This window comes from Marmota marmota, unplaced genomic scaffold, assembly GCF_001458135.2.
Source record: "Marmota marmota marmota unplaced genomic scaffold, marMar, whole genome shotgun sequence".
Taxonomy (NCBI): Eukaryota; Metazoa; Chordata; class Mammalia; order Rodentia; family Sciuridae; genus Marmota; species Marmota marmota.
In genome coordinates, this window is record NW_026000142.1 from 28,405,630 (window position 1) to 28,427,887 (window position 22,258).

The window sequence follows — 22,258 nt, forward strand, 5'->3', positions numbered from 1 at the left end:
AAAAATCACTATTATGTGGTTTTCCTAGGTACTATGGGCTAAATCCACATGTATGATATAATTCTGAGCCAAAAGAGAGAGCTCTACACAAAGTTAGTATTCTCATGAGAATTTTCACTGGTACAGGTTTAAGTGTGAACAATAGCTAAAAGGGGAAAAGATGGGAAAAAAAAAACAGGTAAGAAATGAAACCTGAAGAATCTTTTAAAAACCTTTATTCACACAGAACAATTAATTTACTTTGTAAAGTATATAAGTACCCAAATACAGGTAGTTTTGATGTTTATATAATATAGAATAAAAAATTAAAAACTAGGAATTTTTATATGCATAGAAGGAAATAAGTCCACTTGTAAATGATTTCTAGAAATGAAATTTTGGTGCATAGAAATTTATAATGCCACTTTTAAAGATGTACAGGTAAAATAGTGTTCATGTGTCTATATCACAAAGAGAACATTTTTCGTGTGTGTTTGGTTTTACAAGACTCAGGATAGCACAGAGGCAAGAAACAGGTTCAGAACCCAGGCTTCCTGTATATTAATTCTAGTGACCAGGCAAATTATCTATTTAACTATAGTGTACTTTATTTTTTAATCAGTAAACAAATGTCCCGTTAATATAATTGTTAGGATAATTAAAGAAACTAATACCTATAATGGGGTCAGGTATTCCTATCACATAGTAAGCATCCAAATGAATTTAATCATTGTCTTATTTATTACTATTATTGACCATATGAGACAGAATGGGAGACCTCCCATAGGCAGACAGGATAAAGCCTTCAGAGAAAAGAAGGAGGGAATGAGACCATGCCATCCCAGAAGGAGACATCAGGCCTGAAAAACATCTGTCATTACCCCTGACAGCTTCAACCACACCACCTCCTCCTTAGCTAGAACACCCTGTCATTGTTACTGACAGTTTCAACCACATTGCTCTTCCTTACTACCCCTACTGCTAGCCCTAGCAACAGCTGACCACCAGATTTACCCTGACCCGAAAAACTTCCTTTCCTGGATGGATGTGCCAAATCACAAGGTTGGGTCAGTCCTCTTAATTATGAAAATAAGGGTTTAGATTTATGCACTTCTAATTGGCTTATTAAGCTGGGAGCTGGAAGAGCATGATTGGTTCCTCATTCCACCAGTCACCTTCACTGGGTCATAAAATGTGCCTTTAAAAACCCCTAGACAACAGATACCCATTGGCATCCGTGACTTAGAACTCCTCCCTCTTTGGAAGTTCTGCTTTCTTCCTATCACTTTAATAAATCCTGTTACCTTGTTCTCATTCCATGTCTGTGGATTTCATTCCTTGAAGTGGCGAGACAAAGAACCCATCCATCCATACTCCGTGTTGCATTACTTTTATAATGGATTAAGCTTACCCCAATAAGCTTCTCTCACTTTTTGTGCCTCACTGATTATAATATTAATATTCTGAATTAAGATTTGATATTATTATTATCGTCAACATAAGGCAGTGTTAACTAAAATAGAAGCAATGGTTTTTCTCATTATTCTTTGAAATATTCGTAGCTGGTGAATGTGCATGGGAAGAAGATAAAAAGCAAGACTAAGACTGCTAAATAAATGCAATGAAGTCCAAATGGTGAAATGTTGGAAAATGGGTATGAGAGGAGGCCAAGGAAATTTCTAAAGTCTTTATTGGATGAACAAAGAAAAACAAAGGCATTTCAAAGATGGGAATTATCAAAAGATTTTTAATAAGGGATGGTGGGCCAATTTTCTGGTTTGGGACTGTTCTTTCCATCTTTTAACACTGGCCTAATTAATAGACCTCTCAACTTACATAGCAGGGAAGAAAAAGGGAGTAAAAAGGCCATGTGCCCAGCCAGGCTTACAGACCCTCTGTTAGTGGAATCTGTCGACTGTCTAGTTGTTCTCTACCATCTTCAAGCTGAGGGGTCTAGTCATATGGCTGTGGCTGACCAGGAGGAATTCAATTTGGTTCATTTTCTTTGGGACCCACAAAACCACCTACCCATAAAAATACCTCATTTCACTCCTAATGTATTATTTAAAGGGAATAGTATATTTTTTTAGATTTAATATATCCCTAATTGATAGGAAACAGACAGATGCTGTGGTGGGAACATGAGTTTAAGGCAATAATTCTATAAACTGGGCTCACTGTGCTGACCCCTGCATGTTTTTTTTTTTTTTTTTAAGAAAGCAAGTTATCTGCAGCCTCGCCTGACTTCAGTTGGCAGGATATGCTACATTCAGCAAACATCCTGTTATCTGAAGAAGTGTAGGCCAAAATGCTGTTAGAAGAACACAAATTACCCTTTGAGTAAGGTGTAGGGAGAGCTCAAGGGGAGGCCTTTGTGACCTTTATACAGAGCAGACTCCAGAACTCAGGGATATAAAGATATTCCCCCCTAACCATAAAAGCTAAGAATAGGTTCCAATTTGAACTGGTCAGCATGGGCCAAAGTGACCTAGAGTTGTCACGTATAGTGGGGACTTGAAAGTCGGATGTTGTCCTGCTGTCAGTCAGAAACTTCCCTGGGACCCCCATTAAAACTGGAGGGCAGGAGGGGCATGCCATCCTTTTCTTCACTGAGAGGATCTGCTCCATACCTGGAGAGTGTCACTCATGCCTGTTATTCTGAGAGACAAATCTGAAATCTTTCAGCCTGATCTTAAGAACTGGAGACTAGGAGACTTCTGTGACTCCCTCAGATATGCACAACAGGCCCCTGCCCCATAACACAATTAAATAACTTCCTAGTTTAAGAAACTGGATTCAAGAATACTTTTATTTCATTTACCTAGCACAAATTGAAAATGAAATAGAAATCATCAAGGATTCTATATTTTGTTTTTGACCAAAAGGTGTTAACCAGCAAGAAATTCTGTAAATGTTCTCTGATCTCTAACTTCTACTTCTTTTATGGATACTTCTTTAACTTAGTTATTTTACTTCTCAACATCAGAGATCAATAAAGAAAACTGTGTATTATGTATGAAAATTCATTTTATTCATATCATGAAAAGCAAATATTTTCACACAGATACTTGCAAATCAAAAAAGGAATGTGTTTCACTGCTTGAAGATTGTTTAGTAGACAAGTTACATTAATTACTGATGGTGATTTTTTAGCATTTGTATCTAGAAACTCATGATTGCTATGGCCAGAGAATACAGTTTTACCTGGGCATACTAATTGAGAAAGTTGTCCTGAGTCATCAAGATGAAACTACTTTTTATGGTTTTTTTTACCTTAATAGGCTCAGATGAGATTTGGTCTCCTATTTTGCCTTATGCTTAATGAAGAACACTCTTTACAGCTATTTTGGAAAAGGAAGATCAAAAGTCAGTTTACAAAGCTTTACTTTGATAAAAAATAACTGAGCATGAAAATTCAAATACTCTTGTCAGTAGAAAAGCAGTACAGTGAAAAATAAAAACATAGACATCAAAGTAGTAGCAGGAAATATCTTATAATAATGCCTCAAGGTGCATGTGCTAACATTTTTTTAAGAGCTTGAACACATACTTAGAATTTCAATGTCCACTGATATGCCATATTAAAAAATTAATAGGTAAAGCTAGCATTTTGAAAACTTACTACAAGAGGCTAACAGAATGCTATAGTTTTTGTAATAATTATGAATATTATTAAAAATAATTTTGTGCTCTATTAATACTAAATATAAACATAAAAAACAAATGCATAACCAAAATTCAAAGAATAGATTTAATATTAATTTAAAGCACCTCAAAATTTTATATAATCATGTGATTTGGAAAACCTTCTAAGAGGTTTAAGCCATTTTCTATATTGTCATTAATATTGTATAAGGGAAACCAAAAATTAAAAGAAGTTGAATGAAAATGACAAAAATAAAGTAAGTTGGATATAAGAATCATCTTCCCTCTATACTGTACCATTGGTCTACGAGTCTATTTTGGTGCCAACATCATTTTTGTTACCATAGCTCTGTAGTATAGTTTAAAGTCTGGTATAGTGATGCCACCTGCTTCACTTTTCTTGATAAGGATTGCTTTGTCATTTTGGGTCTTTTATTTTCCCAAATAAATTTCATGATTGCCTTTTCTATTTCTATGAAGAATGTCATTGGGATTTTAATAGTAATTGGATTAAATCTGTATAATGCTTTGGTAGTATGGCCATTTTGACAATATTAATTCTGCCTATCCAGGAGAATGGGCGATCTTTCCATCTTCAGAGGTTTTTTTCAATTTCTTTCTTTAGTGTTCCGTAGTTTTCATTGTAGAGGTCTTTCACCTCATTTCTTGGATTGATTCCCAGTTTTTTTTTTTTAGTCTATTGTGAATGGGGTAGTTTTCCTAATTTCTCTTTCAGTGGATTCATCTCTGATGTATAAGAATGCATTTGATTTATGGGTGTTGATTTTATATCCTGCAACTTTGTTAAATTCATTTATTCTAGAAGTTTTCTGGTATAATTTTTTGGATCTTCTAGATATGGAATCATGTCATTAGCAAATAGTGATAGTTTGAGTTCTTTTTACCTATTTGTATCCCTTTAATTTCTTTCTTTTGTCTAATTTCTCTGGCTAGAGTTTTAAGGATGATGTTGAATAGAAATGGTGAAAGAGGACATTCTTGTCTTGTTCCAGTTTTTAGAGGAAATGTTTTCAATTTTTCTCCATTTAGAATGATGCTGGCCTTGGGTTTAGCACATATAGCATTTACAATGTTGAGATATATTCCTACTACCCCTAGTTTTCTAAAATAAAAATAAAAATAAAAATATGAATGTGTGCTGTATTTTGTCAAATGCTTTTTCTCCACCTATTGAGAAGATCATATGATTCTCGTATTTAAGTCTATCAATATGATAAATTTATTTATTTCTGTATGTGGAACCAACCCTGCACCCTTGGGATAAACCCTAGTTGATTGTGGTGCACTATCTTTTAAAATATATTTTTGTATGAAATTTGCCAGAATTTTGTTGAGAATTTTTGCATTTATGTTCATCAGGGATATTGGTCTGAAATTTTCTTTCCTTGTTGTGTATTTGTATGGTTTTGGCATCAGGGTAATATTAGCCTCATAGAATGAGTTTGGAAGGGTTCCTTCCTTTTCTATTTCATGAAATACTTTGAGGACTATTGGTGTTAATTCTTTTTAAAAGTATTGTAGAACTTGGCTGAGAATCCATCTGGTCCTGGGCTTTTCTTGGTTGGTAGGCTTCTGATGGTGTTTTCTATTTCATTACTTGAAATTGATCTCTTTCAATTGTGTATAACCTCCTCATTCAGTTTGGGAAGATCATATGTCTCTAGAAATTTGCCGATGTCTTCAATAGTTTCTATTTTATTGGAGTATAAATTTTCAAGATAGTTTCTAATTATCTTCTGTAATTCAAACATGTTCATTGTGATATTTCCTTCTTTATCTTGTATTTTAGTAACTTGAATTTTCTCTCTTTTTCTCTTTGTTAACATGGCCAGCGGGTTATCTATTTTATTTATTTTTTTCAAAGAACCAACTATTTATTTTGTCAATTTTTTGAATTGTTTCTTTTGTTTCAGTTTCATTGATTTCAGCTCTGATTTTAATTATTTCCTGTCTTCTACTGATTTTAGTATTCATTCTTTCTTCTTTTTCTAAGGCTTTGAGATGTAATGTTAGTTAGGTCATTTATTTGTTGACTTTTTATTTTTTAATGAAGGTTTTCAGTGCAATAAACTTTCCTCTTTGTACTGCTTTCATAGTGTCCCAGAGATTTTGATATGTTGTATCAATATTCTCATTTACTTCTAAGAATTTTTTTATTTCATCCTTGATTACTCCTACTATCCCTTCATCATTCAATCGTGTATTATTTAGTCTCCATTTGTTACATTTTTTATTTTATCATTGATTTCGAATTTCATTGTGATCTGATAGAATGCAGGGTAGTATCTCTACTTTTTTTTATTTACTAAGAATTGCTTTGTGGTACAAGATATGGTATATTTTAGAGAAGAAGCCATGTGATGCTGAGAAGAAAGTACATTTGCTCGTTGATGGATGAAATATTCTATATATGTCTGTTAAGTCTAAATTACTGGTTGTATTATTTAGTTCTATAGTTTCCTTATTGAGTTTTTGTTTGGAAGATCTGTCCAGTAGTGAGAGAGGTATGTTAAAGTCACCCAGTATTATTGTGCTATGGTCTAGACAAGGTTGCCAAAAACATTCACTGGAGAAAAGATAGCCTATTCAACAAATGGTGCTGGCAAAACAATCCATAAGTAGCAAAATGAAATTAAACCTTTATCTCTCACCCTGCACAAACGTCAACTCAAAGTGGATCAAAGACTTAGGCACTAGAACAGAGACCCTGAGCCTAATAGAAGAAAAAGTATGCCCAAATCTTCACCATGTCAGCCTAGGATCTGACTTCCTTAACAAGACCCTAAAGTTCAAGAAGTAAAATCAAGAATCAATAAATGAGGGCCTGGGGTTGTGGCTCAGTGGTAGAGTGCTTGCCTAGCTTGTGTGAGACACTGGGTTCCATTCTCAGCACAACATATAAATAAATAAAGGTCCATCAACAACTAATAAAATATTTTAAAAAAAGAATCAATAAATGAGATAGATTCAAATTAAAAAGATTTTTCTCAGCAAAGGAAAAAATCAATAATGTGAGGAGAGAGCCTACAGATTGGGAGAAAATATTCACCACATGCACCTCCCATAAAGCATTAATCTCTAGGGTATATAAAGAACTCAAAAAACTTAACACCAAAAAAACAAATGACCCAATCAATTAATGGGCTAAGGAACTGAACAGATACCTCACAGAAGAAGAAATATAATCAATCAATAAATACATAAAAAAGTGTTCAACATCTCTAGCAATCAGAGAAATGCAAATCAAAACTACTCTTAAGATTTCATCTCAATCCAATCAGAATGGCAATCATCAAAAATACAGACAATAAAAAATGTTGGTGAGGATGTGGGGAAAATGGTGCACTCTTATATTGCTGGTGCAACTGAAAATTGGTACAATCACTATGGAAAGCATTATGGAGATTCCTCAGAAAACTTGGAATGGAACCACGTTTGACCCAGTTATTGCACTCCTTGGTTTATACCCAAAGGACTTAAAATCAGCATACTATAGTAATGCAGCCACATCAATGTTTATAGCAGCTCAATTCACAATAGCTAAACTATGGAACCAACCTAGGTGTCCTGAAATAGACGAATGGATAAAGAAAATGTGGTATATTTATTCAATGAAATATTACTCAGCTTTAAAGAAGAATGAAATTATGGCATTTTGCCAGGAAATGGATGGAGTTAAATAATATCATACTAAGTGAAATAAGCCAATCCCCAAACACCAAAGGTCTAATGTTTTCTCTAATATGTGGATGCTAATTCACAATAAAGGGGGGAGTTAGAGAAGAACAGAGTTACCTTAGATTAGGTAGAGGGAAGTAAAGGGAGGGGTAGGGAGGAAATGTGGGGATAGGAAGGATAGTAGGACAAAACAGACATTATTACTTTATGTATATATGTGACTGCATGACCAATGTGATTCTACAACACGTACACTCAGAAAAATGAGAAATTATATCCCATCTATGTATGATATATCAAAGTGCATAAATGCATTATACTGTCATGTAAAAAAAAATCGATGTCACAAAAATAGAAGGAAAGGGACTGGGGTTGAGACTCAGTGTAGAGCACTTGCCTAGCATGTGTGAGGCCCTGGATTTGATTCTTAGCACCACATATAAATAAATATATAAAATAAAGGTACTGTGTGCATCTACAACTTAAAATTTTTTTAAAAAAATAGAAGGGAGAACAGCAGAGCAGCTGAACGGGATCACCAGAAGGAAAGCCAGGAGGGAAAGGGGATGTACTGGGGAATGAAATGGAGCAAACTATGTTATGTGGATGCATGAATATGTCACAATGAACTCCATTATTATGTATAATTATAATGCACTAATGAAAACAATCAAAATAAAATATACATCACATCACAAAAATAAAAAATAAACACGTCTCTCAAAAAAATATCATCTTCCCCCTTTAAAGATAATTGCAGTATATTAACACCTGAACACACACAGATTCAACAATATATAATACCCACACCTAAAATGAAAAAGTGATGAATTTATGAAGAATACGAATGACCAACCTGGCGTTACTGCGACTCCGTTTCCGTTGACCACAGGCCTTTCCTCCTCCTCCTCCTCAGGAGGCTCTATACTTGCTTTCTCCATGTTGCTCACTGACTTATTTCTCTTCCGTTTTCCTTCGGCACTTGGAGTGGCTCCCGGAAGTATCTGGTCTGTTACATTTAATAATAATGGTGCTGGTTCAGCAGGAGGCTTTGGGGTACCGTAGTAATTGTCTGCAAATGATATCCAAACATTCTGGAGTGAGTTTTTTTCCAACCGCTTGCATAAACTTGTACAAAAATGGAAATCATATTGACAGATTTTGATCCATTCTAATATATATATGGGCGGACACATACATGTATGTGGTTTTATGTCCTTTGTTGTTTCTACTATATTGGGCTTTAATGCATAAAGACATAGATCTATTTTATCATCTGTGTATTGAAACAAAATATAGTCTCATGCATTATTCCCAAGTGGTACAGTTAATTTCAAAATTATTCAAGTGATTTTGATGACAAGACTTGAGTATAAACTTTTAATGATAATTAGGCTAAGAGTCCATGTAGGGGCTGGGGTTATGGCTCAGTGGTAGAGCGTTTGCCTAGCATTCTGAGGCACCAGGTTCCAGCTTTAGCACCACATAAAAATAAATATAATATAATAAAATAATAAAGGTATTGTGTCCCTTAAAAAAGGAAAGAGTCCACGTGACTTTTTTTTTTTTTTAAAGTCCCACACTGTTTTAGAGATGTAAAGCACCTTGTGCTTTTCTGCGGCTTCCAAGGAGCTGTGGCTGTTGGCCTTGATATGTGCAGTACCCTACTCAGAGCTGTAGCTTCATGCCAGGTGTGTGGTTCCTGTGGCTGCTGACAGTCCTGAGGCTCTAATCATTCTCCATATCACCACAGCTTGTTCCCATAGCTCTGTTATCTGAGATATGGAATCATTTGTTTTCCCAATCAGTCTGGGAGACTTAAAAGAGAGACTAATTCTTATTTATCTCTGTAATAACAACCTGGCACATAAATAAGCATGGGATTTGCCTTTATATGTTCAAGACAAATCACTTATTTAAAATATTGTAAAATTTTGATTGATAAAGAACAGTGGTATCTTTTTGTAAAAATGAATCTCATACTTTTAACATCAACTTCAAGCCCATGTTGTTCTTCTTGGTTAACTGAGTAATTTATGCACTCATCTGCTCACTCATTAAAATCTTTATTACTACTGACTCTGCACCCAGGTACTCCAGGATGTGTTTGTGGGAAAACAGGGAGTATAAAAAAAATCTTTTTTTTTCCCAAGGTATTCAACAGTCTGGTGTAGAAAATCAAATTTGACGTCATACAGATAAGCATTGAAACAGGAAATGTATTGAACACTGCATCAAGGAGATATAGAGGAAGACGGAACACACCTCGATTTCTGGAGAGGTCATTGATGATATCTGGGAAAGCAAAGTGCCGTGAAAGAAACAACCCTGAACTGGAAGATGTAGGATCTAGGCTTTTCTACAGAACTAAACTTCAAGTAGTTTACTTAACCTCAGTAGGGCTCAGATTCGCTATCTATAAAAGGGGAATAGCAATAACTGTTAAAGTCACTTGTGTTCTGGATTGTAAACAACCAAAACATATTCCACTTAGGTTACACACAAGAGTGATGTGCTGAGAAGATAGGCGATGGCTGTTAAGTCTCAGGAGACGGAGGCAGAGCCCATTTTATTTTCCACAAATTTCATCTGTGGGATCTCCCCACAGGGAAAGGGCTTTGGGATGCTGGGCAGGCAGAAATAACAACATTCCACTCCACTTGCCTTCCTCACTTGGTTGTTATCGAGATGAAGTCAGAATGCATGAGGAAGAGCTTGTAAACTGTAAAAGTGCAATGTTTTTAATGGCAGTGTGACCTCATGCTGGCATGAAGTGAGCAAATATCCTGAAGAATGGCCATGCTACCAGTGTTCTTGCTCATTTTTTTAGATATTCACAGTTGTAAGAGTAATGTAAGGAAAGATTTTTACTTTGTAAAGTGGTTCTTATAAATGCATGTGTTAGTGGGTTTTTTTGCTCCATTATAGACTCTGCAAAGTGGACAGTGTACATTTTGCTAAAAGTTACTTTTTATTTTGATTTGGAGAATTTCACATGCATCAAATCCTTATATGTAACAGTCAAATTCTGAGCCAAACAGAAATCACTAGCTGCTCCAAGAAGTTAATGAACTATTATATGTCAGCATTCCTAAGGGCTAGCAAAGTTCTCAGTACACTGCTCTGCTTTCTGTGGAATCTTAATATATACTTATCTAATAAACATAATGTAAAAACTAGTAAATAACCCTCATACATCTCAATAAATGATATAATTTTAATAGTATTCTGAATCTTTAATGCCTTTAAATATACATATTTCTAAGAAAAACAGATCACACTTCAGTGTTTCTTAATTCATTTGTGTTTTAAGTTTTAAATTTCCCTGAAGGAACTGGCGTGAAGGTGCATATATGCAATCCCAGTGATTGGAAAGGCTTAGGCAGGTGAACTGTAAGTTTGAAGCCAGCCTCAACAATTTAGTGAGACCCTGTCTCAAAAATAAAAGAAAGCCATCTCTTATCTCTTCAGCACATCACTCTTGTGTTTAACTTAAGTGGATTATGTTTTGGTTGTTTAAAGCCCAGAACACAAGTGACTTTAACAGTTATTGCTATTCCCCTTTTATAGATAAACCGAGCTCTACTGAGGTTAAGAAAACTGCTTGAAGTTTAGTTCTGTGGAAAAAATCAGATCCCATGTCTTCCACCACAATTTACTGAGCTGCAGATGTGGCTCAGTGGCAAAGTGCCCCTGGGCTCAATCAACAGTACCAAAAAAAGAAAGAAAGAAAAAGAAAAAAATTCCCAAAAGTAAATAATTTTTTTTAAATTAGAAGTAAATGCATACCATAGACTAAGCTAAATATTAAATAACAGGTCCTGATGAATTTTATTAAGTAATTATACCTATTGGTATCATGTGCCAATTTATATAGTAATAGTCTTTTTCCACAACTCTATTCATGAAACTAAAAGATTAATTTTTTGTATGTAAAATTGTATGAATTGTTTGAATCATTAGGTAAGACATTAGATTATCTTCATTAGCAAGAATAGTAGTTTAAAAGTGGTACAGAAACAATCCATACAGTTACTACAGAGAGAAATACATTTCATGGGGGAATAATCTGTTATACCAAAGCAAGATTTTTATCCTATTGCATAAGGAACACTCAGAGAAACAGCAGAAGAATCAGCCAAGCCAACAAGTATGTAAGCCAGTGAAATTACTCTTAAAGTGTATATAGCTTCATATACAAGAATAAAAAGTGCTTTTAAAAATCATATCAGCATGTTTTCAAATATCAAACTGTTTTAAAATATAATTTGAAAATATTGTCCCACTAAGAATAAAGTGATCCTATGCATAGTGTCAGGATTTAGTGAATGCAGAAGTCTCAAAAAACAAGCAAACCACCCCCCACCTCCCTACCCCCAACAAAATAATGTGATGGTGAACAGCATTGATCTTGATGGAAAAAACCTGAGTTTGTGTTCCTTAATCTCGCTTCCTCTTAATATCCTTAAATCAATTTTGCTAAATAAAACAGGAGTGCAGCTGTAAAATGACAACAGTAACAAAAGCAACGATAAACTGGGCAAGGTAGTACAAGCCTGCAGTGCCAGCACTCAGGAGGCTGAGGCGGGAGGATCACATGAGTCCAGGAGTTCAAGACCAGCTTGGACAACGTAGTGAGACCCCACCTTGTAAATAATAATAATATTTTTAAAAAGTGACAATAACTATTATTAATATTATTCCCAGAACTACAATTTACTGAGCTGGATGGTGTAATGGGCATTTTCCATATGCACTCTTGTACCAAATGTGAATTAGCATTCCTCTTACGCCACAGTGTTGCTATAAAGGTTAATGACGATGAGAGGATAAATGGCATGACTGGATCACAGCAGATGCTCAAGATATGGTGACTACTTTTGCCATTTATTCATCACCAGACAGTATGAAGTCATTCTGCCTCTGCAGTTAAGAAGATATGGACCCTGGGAAATTAAACTTTCTCAATACTATACATGAAGCAAGTGGAAAGTCTAGACCTGTTTAAGAGGGGGGAGTAGGAGAGTGTGACACATGCATCTTGCCCATAACTCATGCTAAAAGACTTCATTCCAAGCCCCAATCAATGAGCACAAATGTATCAGTTTCTAAAGGGAAAGGCAATCTTGCTGCCAAATCATACTACAGGAAAATTTCGGATGATTTTTGTCTCTTTCCTCTTCCAAGAGTAAGCAATGTGCACATTTTGAAGAGGAGGTAGGAAGAAATAAGTTTTTCTAAACCTTCACTGAATATGTTTGTAAAGAATGACCTATATATACATCAGCAGTGTCATTCGACTTTAAAATCAAATTCTACTAACTTACTATGATCTTAAAATGATACATAAAATTATCTACTTATTTCTGTCATGTTGGGATAATCTGTCAACTTACACAGCCTTATTTTTCATCAATGACTGGAAAATTAAAGTGACAATTATTTGAGGAGTCCAATTTATTCTTCAGCTAAGCACTTATGCATGAATACTTTTTTCATAAAGATGTGGCTATAAGAAAGTATAACAGGGTGAATGCACTTATTTCTAATATTATAAAAATGGAAAAGCTCTTATAAATTTGAGTAAAAAGAATATTCCATAAAATGTCAACAATTTATTTTATAAAAATAAAAACATTTAATAAGTGCCCATTTACACTGGACAGTGACCTACTCATTCATTGCAAAGGGAGAGGAACTAAAATCGATGACACCGTTATGAACTCAACCCATCTAAAGCTGCCCTTGGAAAATCTAATCCCTTGCTCTCTTTTAGGAAGATCCATTCCAGCCCATCAGAAGGAGATGAGAGCAAGATTCTAATAACTTCTTCACATACTGTACTAGAAGACCATCAAGGAAAGAAGAAGAAAACCTAATTTCCTTCTTCCTTACTCCATTGCTTCCCACGCCTGGAAAAATAAACAAACTGGGTGTGGCAATGCATGCCTGTAATTCCAGTGGCTCAGGAGGCAGAGGCAGGAGGATCACAAATTTGAAGTCAGTGTCAGCAATTTAGTGAAAAATTACTTATAACTTTTTCAATGTAGCTAAAATTACTTTCAACTTTTTATATGTAGGTCTCAAAATAAAAAATATGTATGAAAAAAAAAGGGCTGGGGATGTGGCTCAGTGGTTAAGTGCCCTAGGGTTCAATCTCTAGCACCCCCCACTAAAAAACCCAACAAAACAAAACAAACAAACAAAAAAACAATTTACCACAGAAGTCTTAGTCTGAGAGAATTTTTAAACCATGTTTTTGTCTTCCATAGGGTCTACACATATTGATTTTAACCATGAGGCTTGGAGTGAAAAAGGAATAGGAAACCACCTAAATGAATTTTAAACTGTCCCTTCTTTGGACCCTCAGGTTTTGTTGAATAGTAACAAATAGCAAAAAGAGTTTTTCCTGCGATGCATCATATTCTTTTTTAAAAAATTCTGATATTATGACAAAGAGTAGGAAAGACACTACAAATTAACTTTAGGAATGAGGAAAAAATGAATTTATTTAAAACCTGTCCCATAGCCATTAAAAATAAAAATACTACTAGGGAATTGATCACTTTGAATTGGATTCACTAGAAGAAAGATGAACACCTGCAGGAATGGCAGGGGCTTGCCCACAACACACCCATCCCAGAATCTGCAGAGAGCTTTAAGGACAGATCCTCATGGTGGGAATGATGTGTAGCAAAATTTAAGTGACTCAGAATCTGACCATAAATGAAGCAAACGGTTTGATAGTTGGCCTTCTTAATGGCACCTGTACAATTTGACTCTGACATTAAATGGAGAAGGCAGTTTCCCATCCAATCATAACCAATTTTATTAGAAAACCTGCCAGATCATAAGTAAACAATCATTTGAATCCACAACCAGATATTTAGATTTATAGTAGTAGAAATGGATATAAAACGAGAGGATCCTAACTAAATTCATACTTAAGGACATGTTTAACATTTAAACAAGAGGTAGTAATAGTTGAAACCAGCACCAAACTTCATTCTAACTCATGTCAGACGTGGCAAGAATTACAGTCAGATGGCTACATTTAGTAAACTAGAAATTTTATAAGTACTAGAGTAAATATAACCCAGCAAATATTATATTTTTCTAAAATTGCATTCCCTCAGAGAAAATCAGATACAAATTCTTGCTTTAGAATGCTTTTGTCAACTGATTTTTGAAGTTATTTTAGTAAGCAATTCTGATGCTTAAATTTGGGTCTGGAAAAAAAAAAAAAACCAACATGTCATTTCCTCATCATGTCATATATAGTTAGTAGCTTAAAACCAAGATGTAGAAACTCCCTAACCTCAAAAGATAAGGTCTTTTTCTCTTGTGGTAAAAAGCATTAATCTTGCATGAGCCAGAAATAGGGAAAACACCAAAATAATACTTTGTGGAGGATATTTATATCAAACAATATACAATTGGATCTTAAAAAAATTCTTGTTAACTGTAACTTTCAAAATGTGCACAATTGTACAAAAGTGTAAATATTTCTATTTTCTTATACATGAAATTGAATTATTCTGTAAGAAACTCAACCTAAGAATTTTAAATTATGTTAATGCTGATTTTACAATAGTTTGTCCCCAAGGACATAATTCTAAATTTTACTGTCTCACTTTACACATCCATACTCAACAGAAAGTCATGCAGATAGTTCAATTTGACTAGCAGTTTTGAAGCTTAGTGGTCCTTTTGACAGAACATCCCCTTAGACATGTTAGCTAATGTGCACAGGCACAGGACAATCATTGCTAAATCTAATAGTCCATGGGCTGGCTAAATTAGGTGGTTCATTCATTTAGAGGAAATCAGACACTCTGCCCTGCAGTGACTACTCTTCATGCATTATCAGAAGAGTTCAGAACAGTTCCCATTTCCACCAAATAACATACATAAAGAAATTATGCAAGGAAATCCTCAAGAGAACAGAAAGAAGTCACATTTGATTTTTCAATGTCAAATATACATCTTCTTTTAAAATAACGCATTTGAACATTTATAATTATAATGACATAAGAAATTTAAAAACCCAATTTAAAGTATATCACATTTATCAAAAGCACATCACATTTAAATAATATTGAATTTTTAAAAATAATATTAAATTCTTTAGAGAAGCATTGTCTAGAAAAAATAATGTGAGCACAGATATGAGCCACACATGTAATTCAAAATTTTCTAATTACCTACATTGAAAAAGTTGAAAGTAATTTTAATAATATTTTGCTTTATCCAACACTTTATTATTTCTCAATATAATCAACATAAAATTACTAGTGCAATAATTTACTTTTATCATATCTAATCTTGAAATTCAGTGTATAGCTTATACTTGCAACATATTTTGATTTGGACAAGACCTCTTTCATATGTTCAATAGCCACATGAAAGTAGGAGCTATGGTACTGGATAGAATGGCCTTAGATAATTATCCTTAGATAATTCAAGTAACATGTTAGTTTACTCTATAATCACCTGATTAACTCATTTTCTCATAAATGATGAATTAAAATCCGTTTTAAAATGACTGAAAAAATTAAGTAAATAGCAAAATACATTTATGGTTTTAGATGACATTATGTCAATGATATTTCTCTTGTTGGATTGCTTTGCGACACTGAATATATGTGAAATAATAAGCATCTAACAGATGTCCATTTCTTAGTGACACTTTTTCACCTGCTTCCTGATCATACATTTTGTCACTTTATCTAAACTTGAAAAAATTTACTTTTAACTTTATTATCAAGATCTAGGTTAGAAGGTTAAATATAAATGAATGTTTCAAGTAAAAAAAATGTAAGTATGGACTTGTGTGAGGAGTATTGGGACTTTATAATTAGTCATAACTCAGAAGTAGAGGAATTGCTGACTTGTGGCAATAGAACAGAAGCAGAAATTCATATTCTTATTTTTCTCCTTTATGGATCACCTCAGTATCACATTCTCAAGTTAGACTCCATAGTGTTCAATACCCAGTGCCTCACACCCTCCTCTCACTAATCTACTTTCCCATATCACACTTCTAACAATTCCAGTTTTCTTCTTCTTCCATACATTATATGTGTACCATTTTCAATTTCCTTTGGGTCTTGCTAAGTTAGTGAGTTACCATCAATAAGCTATTTTGAACTATGATATAAATGACTATATAAATGGCTTAGTAGATCCTACAATAATGTTTATATTTCAACAGGATTGCAGATGGTAATCCAACATGTTAATCATAGAATATGGAAAGCAACTAGTCAACTAGTGGGGGAATATATTTTTCGAAAGAATCTATAGTGCTCCTCAAATCACAGTACAGGTGTCATCCTGCCTAGTCAGGTACCTAGTAGGGTGGATAGAAGACTCTAGTCTCTCAGGGAACCCATGCAAAATGTCCATGTACATGTTTTTGGAAACCAGTATTCAGAAAAAATAACTTATAATCCCAGTTAGTAACAAATTGATAAGTCTGGCTTTTTCAGTGGACTTACATTTGTTATTAACATAATTAATAATTGTTTAAGGTTTTTAAGTGTCTAGTGAGCAGATGATTAAAAGAAAGTCTCTTCATGGATGAGTAAATAAGAAAGTAGAAGTGAAATTTCAATGAATTTATAATCACAAAGCTTAGCAGATTCTTATGATAGTCATCTTAATTAAATTTACTTCTTCAAAAATTGATAAAGGAAACTGAACCTTTCAAGGACAATATTATGTTTCTCAAACAACATTTATGGCTTGTCATAAAACTTCATTCTCCCAATGGAATTATTAACTATGATACTAAGAAAAATTACTGCAATATTAGGAGACCTCTAAAACTTTCTTTTGTCACTGCTATGCAAGTAGTGTACCCAGGGAAATTTTTGATGAATCTTAATTTGATTGTTGGTTAAAGACTAAGAAATTTGCCAAATATCAAATCTCTAATCCTCAGTTGCTAATAAAGTTCTGGGAAAAAATAATAAAAAAGAACATTATTTCTACTTGGAGAATTTGTTTGCTAGATTTTTCCCAAGCCTGGTACTCTGTGCAGAGAGGATTTAGAGTCCTATTGCAAAGGTTACCACTAATCTCCCCATAGACTTTAGATTACATATTAAATTCTTGTGAACCTTGTTTTCCTCATTTATGAAATTATAGATAGGATCATATATCTAAAGTATTTCTTATTCCAAAATTAGATAATGAAAATTTTTTTAAAAATGTAATGGCACCAGGAATGATGACACATATCTGTAATCCCAGCTACTAGGGCATCTGAGGCAGGAGAATCATGAATTTGAGGCCAGCTTGGACAACTTTAGCAATTTGAGTAAAGTAAAGTAAAGTGACTGGGGATATTACTCAGAAGAAGAGTGTTCCTGAATTCAATCCCCAGAACCAATAAATACATTAATTTAAAAAAAGATAATTGCAACAGGTTATAATTCTTTGTCATCATATTATAAAGTTCTAAATTGGCAATAAATAGAGAATAACTGTACATTGAAGGCAGTAATTTCAATTACTTGAGAAGCTGGACTCATTTGCTTTCTTGGTATAAACACGAACAACAGTCATTTTTCTGTATGTTTCTGCTATTTGCATGCACTCTTCTAGAAAAGTGGTTGTAGTTTCAGACTTTTTATATTTTTTTCCAAGTCTTTATCTCCATCTCTGTTGATGAATTAGTTACAAGTATGTCTCCCATAGGGTGTGAACTATGATTACTTTGTGGAAGGCTGTATATGAGACATTCCAACTTTAAATTTTAGTCTATGTGGCACCTTAAAATTTCCTCCTTTTTATTTTAGAGGCAATGTTTTCACTGTGATTATCTTGTGATCTGTGAGACATTTAGAAACATAAGTCCTACATGGTTAGAGTATGGCTATAGTTAGTAGCAATTTAGATGTAAGTAGTACTAATCCATAAGCCAGAAAAACAACAACCAACCCAGAAAGCTGAACAAGACAAGGGTTTTGGATTTCTAAACAAAGGATCTGTCTGCATGAAGCTAGCAAATCTCAAATAGTCCAGATTCCTGCCCTGAATCCCCTTTACTCACTACCTGGGAAATTCAACCTCATGATAAACTCTGTCAGAACTAGTGGTACTTCATACCTTAGGCTCTAGAAAATAACCATTAGTTCTTCAATCATATTTTATTGCAGAGGGCTCCCCTGTTCCTCAGATTTTCACACTGTAGCTTTGCCTTTTATGACATCCTCTAATTCTGTAGTAAGTTATGAAACTCAGGAATAAAAATTTATTATAGAAAATTTATTGAATTGATGAGAGAAGAGAACTAAAGGAATAAATATGTGCATGAAAAAAATAATGAAACGAAATTAAAAATAAAGGGGAGGAGGGGAGGAGGGTGCTCTGTTTCCAGTGTGGTCTGTGTATTTTCTGCTTCTAATTCTGGGGACCTGGTGGAGTCAGGGAAGGAACAGCTTCCCCAGACCCAAGTGTCTAAACTGAGCTTAGAAAAGTAAGTGAAGTGAAGAAAGATTAGGCCTAGGGGATGCAGGAGGGAAGAAGTCTGAGGGAGCAAATCTGCAAATCCTTGAATCTGGAGCCCTAACCCTTGGAAGAAATAGACGAAGAATATGTGGCTGGAGCCAGAACATGGGGGAAGCATTTAAGCTTGAGATAATACGGTGCCTACTAGACTTTGCTAAAAATATGGGTCAGTTTCCCTCAGAAAACAAAACAAAACAACAACAATGAAAAACCACTGTAGGTTTTTAAAAGCATGCAAATTTGTTTTTAAAATAGCTTGCCAGAATGTAGAATGGATTGGAGGCAACAAGAGGGAAAGTCCAGAGGCCAATGAGAGGTCTACTGCAGTGGGGTAATGATGGTGGCTTGGGCTAGTGAGAGGTGATGGTTACAGGATTTACAATGATACTCTGATATCAAGGGAAGAAAACAAAAATACGGAATATTGTTTAGTTAGAAACAAGATTAGCTGCTTGCACGTGAAGAATGGTAAGCTTTTTCATGATGACCTCCTCTTTCTCTTGGGAATAGACCATTATCCTAAATTTTCTCCTAATACTCATGATATTTTTAAAATAAAAGATGCTGTGATTTAGTAAGCCCAGGTTAAAGGATGGTCATCCCCCCACTCAGAAACATTAGATATTCCTATCAATCTTAATTTCCAAAAGAAAACTCTTGAGAAAAGTTCTTCACAAGCATTCAGGCACCAATTGGTGGCTCTATGACAGTTTATTTATATTTCTTCTTACAGCCCTTCCATTTTATTGGAAGTATTTGTTTAATGTCTGAATAGCTCTAAATTTTAGCTTCTCAAAAGGAGTCACTTATCATTTAGGTCTGTTTCCCAGCCTCTAGAACAACATTGGCACATGGTCAGTGCCATTCTTATCTCCTAGCTGCACAAAAATAGTGAGTGGATTTGGTCCACAAGCTACAGGTTATCAACCTATGTAGTAACCAATTGCCTCTCAAAATTTTGCAGTCATAGCTGTCCTTTCATTAACTGAGCACTTAAAATCTTCCCAGCAAATAACCAATTTAGATAAACCTATTGTCTTCAAGGAACTGAATTCAGAAGAGAAACGCATTAAAAATTAATCAGGTGAATGAGTAAGATAAATAAAGGACGTAACTAGTGCAATATAAGAGAATAAAAAGAGAGAATTACTTTACACAGTGTGGGTTAGAAAGGCCTATCTGAGGAGATGCTATTTAAATTAAGATGAAAAAGATGAAAATGTACCCACTGTATGAAAAGCCAGAAAAACATTACAGCCCAAAGAATAGAAAGCATGATGAAGTCCCTGGGAAAGGAAAAGGCTGGTATATACAAGAACTGATGAAAGTCAACATGACTGAAACATTGTGAGTAAGGAAGAGAGGGTAGGATCTGACCCTGGAAAGACAGGAAGCAGATTGTGCAGTCTTGTCAGCCAAGCAAAGGAATTTGGATGACGTATTAGATAGGGGAGTAACATTATTTTATTGAAGGTTTTTAAATGTTATTTATTCATGTTGCTCTGTGGAAAATAGGTTGGAGAGGTCTAAGAGAGCAGGAAGATGGTTTGGAGAATGGATAAGAAGTGTGCCTGGGTGCGTATGTGAGATAGAGAGATAGAGGTAGAGATAGAGATAGAGACATAGAGATAGAGAGATGTGAGTCAATCCTAAGCACATATCTGATATTATTAAAACTGAAGACATAGAAAAAAGCAAAAACCTTGGGAAAACAAAATAATTTCCCAAGACCAAATTGATAATCCCATGAACAAATTTTAACAAAACATTCAACTAGAGAACATGAAAAGTCTTCTCCAGTTTGAAAATAATGAGATGTGATCTAGATGTATAACAACATCTTCAGGAAGAGGAAAAGAAGCATCATTATTCAAAGTGATCCAGCAGCTAAATAAGAGTATTCTTTACCTAAACATAGAGAGGAAAAGGAACTTTGAGCAGGCATGAATAAGGTTTGATGGTTTACTTTATCACAGCAAACAACTAACTAGTCAACCCAGCTTAGTAATGGCACCATGAGAGGAATCTGTCACATACCATGACACTATTAGCAGATCTGTCTAAATTGAAATTGAAATGACAATGAAAATTGGCACCCAAGTTACAACCACTACTCAATGTGGTAGGCTGGAATGTATTAAACATCATTTTCTAAAAAGGTATACTGTTAACATTGGGGACATAAACGCTAATTAGAGTAATGACTTCATTCAGCAATTTCCTTTTATGAGGCCATTTGGATCATGTTCTCTCCTCCCTATAAAAGGGCAAATCTTTATTAATTTAGATGATTACCTCACAGGGAAAGAATGGTAAATGAAAACACCAGGTCTGACCCACTGTTTCCTTCCCATTACTTCAGGTCACTATTACAGTGATGTAAAGATAAGAACAGTTAAAATTTTCTTCCACAGTGTTTCCCATGTCTCCACTAATTTACCCCAATAATCTTCTTATGTTCAGAATAGAAAGCTATGCCATATGTGGAAATTTCACAAAAAATGAATATTGATTAAGGATATCAACCATCAGCTTTTTAGTTTATGTCTTTATCTAGAAATACTAGGAATCCATTACTACCAACTAAGGTAGATAATTATTCATGTAAGTTTCCTATTAAGCACTTAAATCACGGCTTAGGAAAGGAAAGAAACCAAAAGTAAATTCTTACACCAATGTAAGGGTTTCATGACATGAACAATGAATAGCCTAAGTGTGACTATGAGTTTTGAGATGCAATCTGTGCTTTGGGCTAGAATCAGCATGCTGAAATCCATGAATTACAAATCTTTCAACAAGGGCCTTTCATGACTCCAGGGACTGGAAATCGAATATGGAACTTTTGACCTAAAGGCCATTGGCTCCAATCTGGCCTAAACTGGTAGTGACTAAAAGTTATTATCCATAGACAGTTGTTCGGCAACTGCTACAAAATGAATTGGGAGCTTCAGAGTAATTTCCAAGATGTGTCTGTGTCAGGAGCTCATGATTACCTTGTGCCCTCAGGTGGATAGTTTTAGATATGAAGCAAGACAATGACTGAAGGCAGATGCCCCATCACCTTCTAGCCTTGATAAATGGTCTTTTTAGATGAGCAGACATAATTTTCTGGGCAACTGGCAAGAGTGCTTATTACCTCATTGTCATATTTAAAGAGGAGGATACATTTATATCAACTATCATCTCTCCCTCTATCTGTGTTTATGTATAAATAAGATATAACAGATCTTAATGGGAAATTCTTCTTTTTATTAGAGCATCATAATTATACGTAGTAATTAGATTCATTTTGACAAAATCATATATGCAAGGAATTTGACTTCAAGCCCATTCCCCACCTTTTCTTCCCCTCTCCCCCTGTTCTCTCTCCTCTACTCTATGAAACTTCCTTTCTTCTACGTATACATAAAAGTGAAAT

The 22,258-nt window shown here is 34.5% G+C and overlaps 1 protein-coding gene across 5 annotated transcripts in view; it reads right to left on the reverse strand.

The window, feature by feature from the left end:
- Magi2 (membrane associated guanylate kinase, WW and PDZ domain containing 2) overlaps positions 1-22,258 on the reverse strand; it is a 1,275,072-nt gene that overhangs the window by 445,301 nt on the left and 807,513 nt on the right. For all 5 annotated transcript variants that reach the window (XM_048786215.1, XM_048786214.1, XM_048786217.1 and 2 more), the window contains exon 4: positions 8,180-8,395. In XM_048786215.1, coding sequence (XP_048642172.1) covers positions 8,180-8,395 — 216 coding nt within the window. The remainder of the gene's footprint in view (positions 1-8,179; positions 8,396-22,258) is intronic.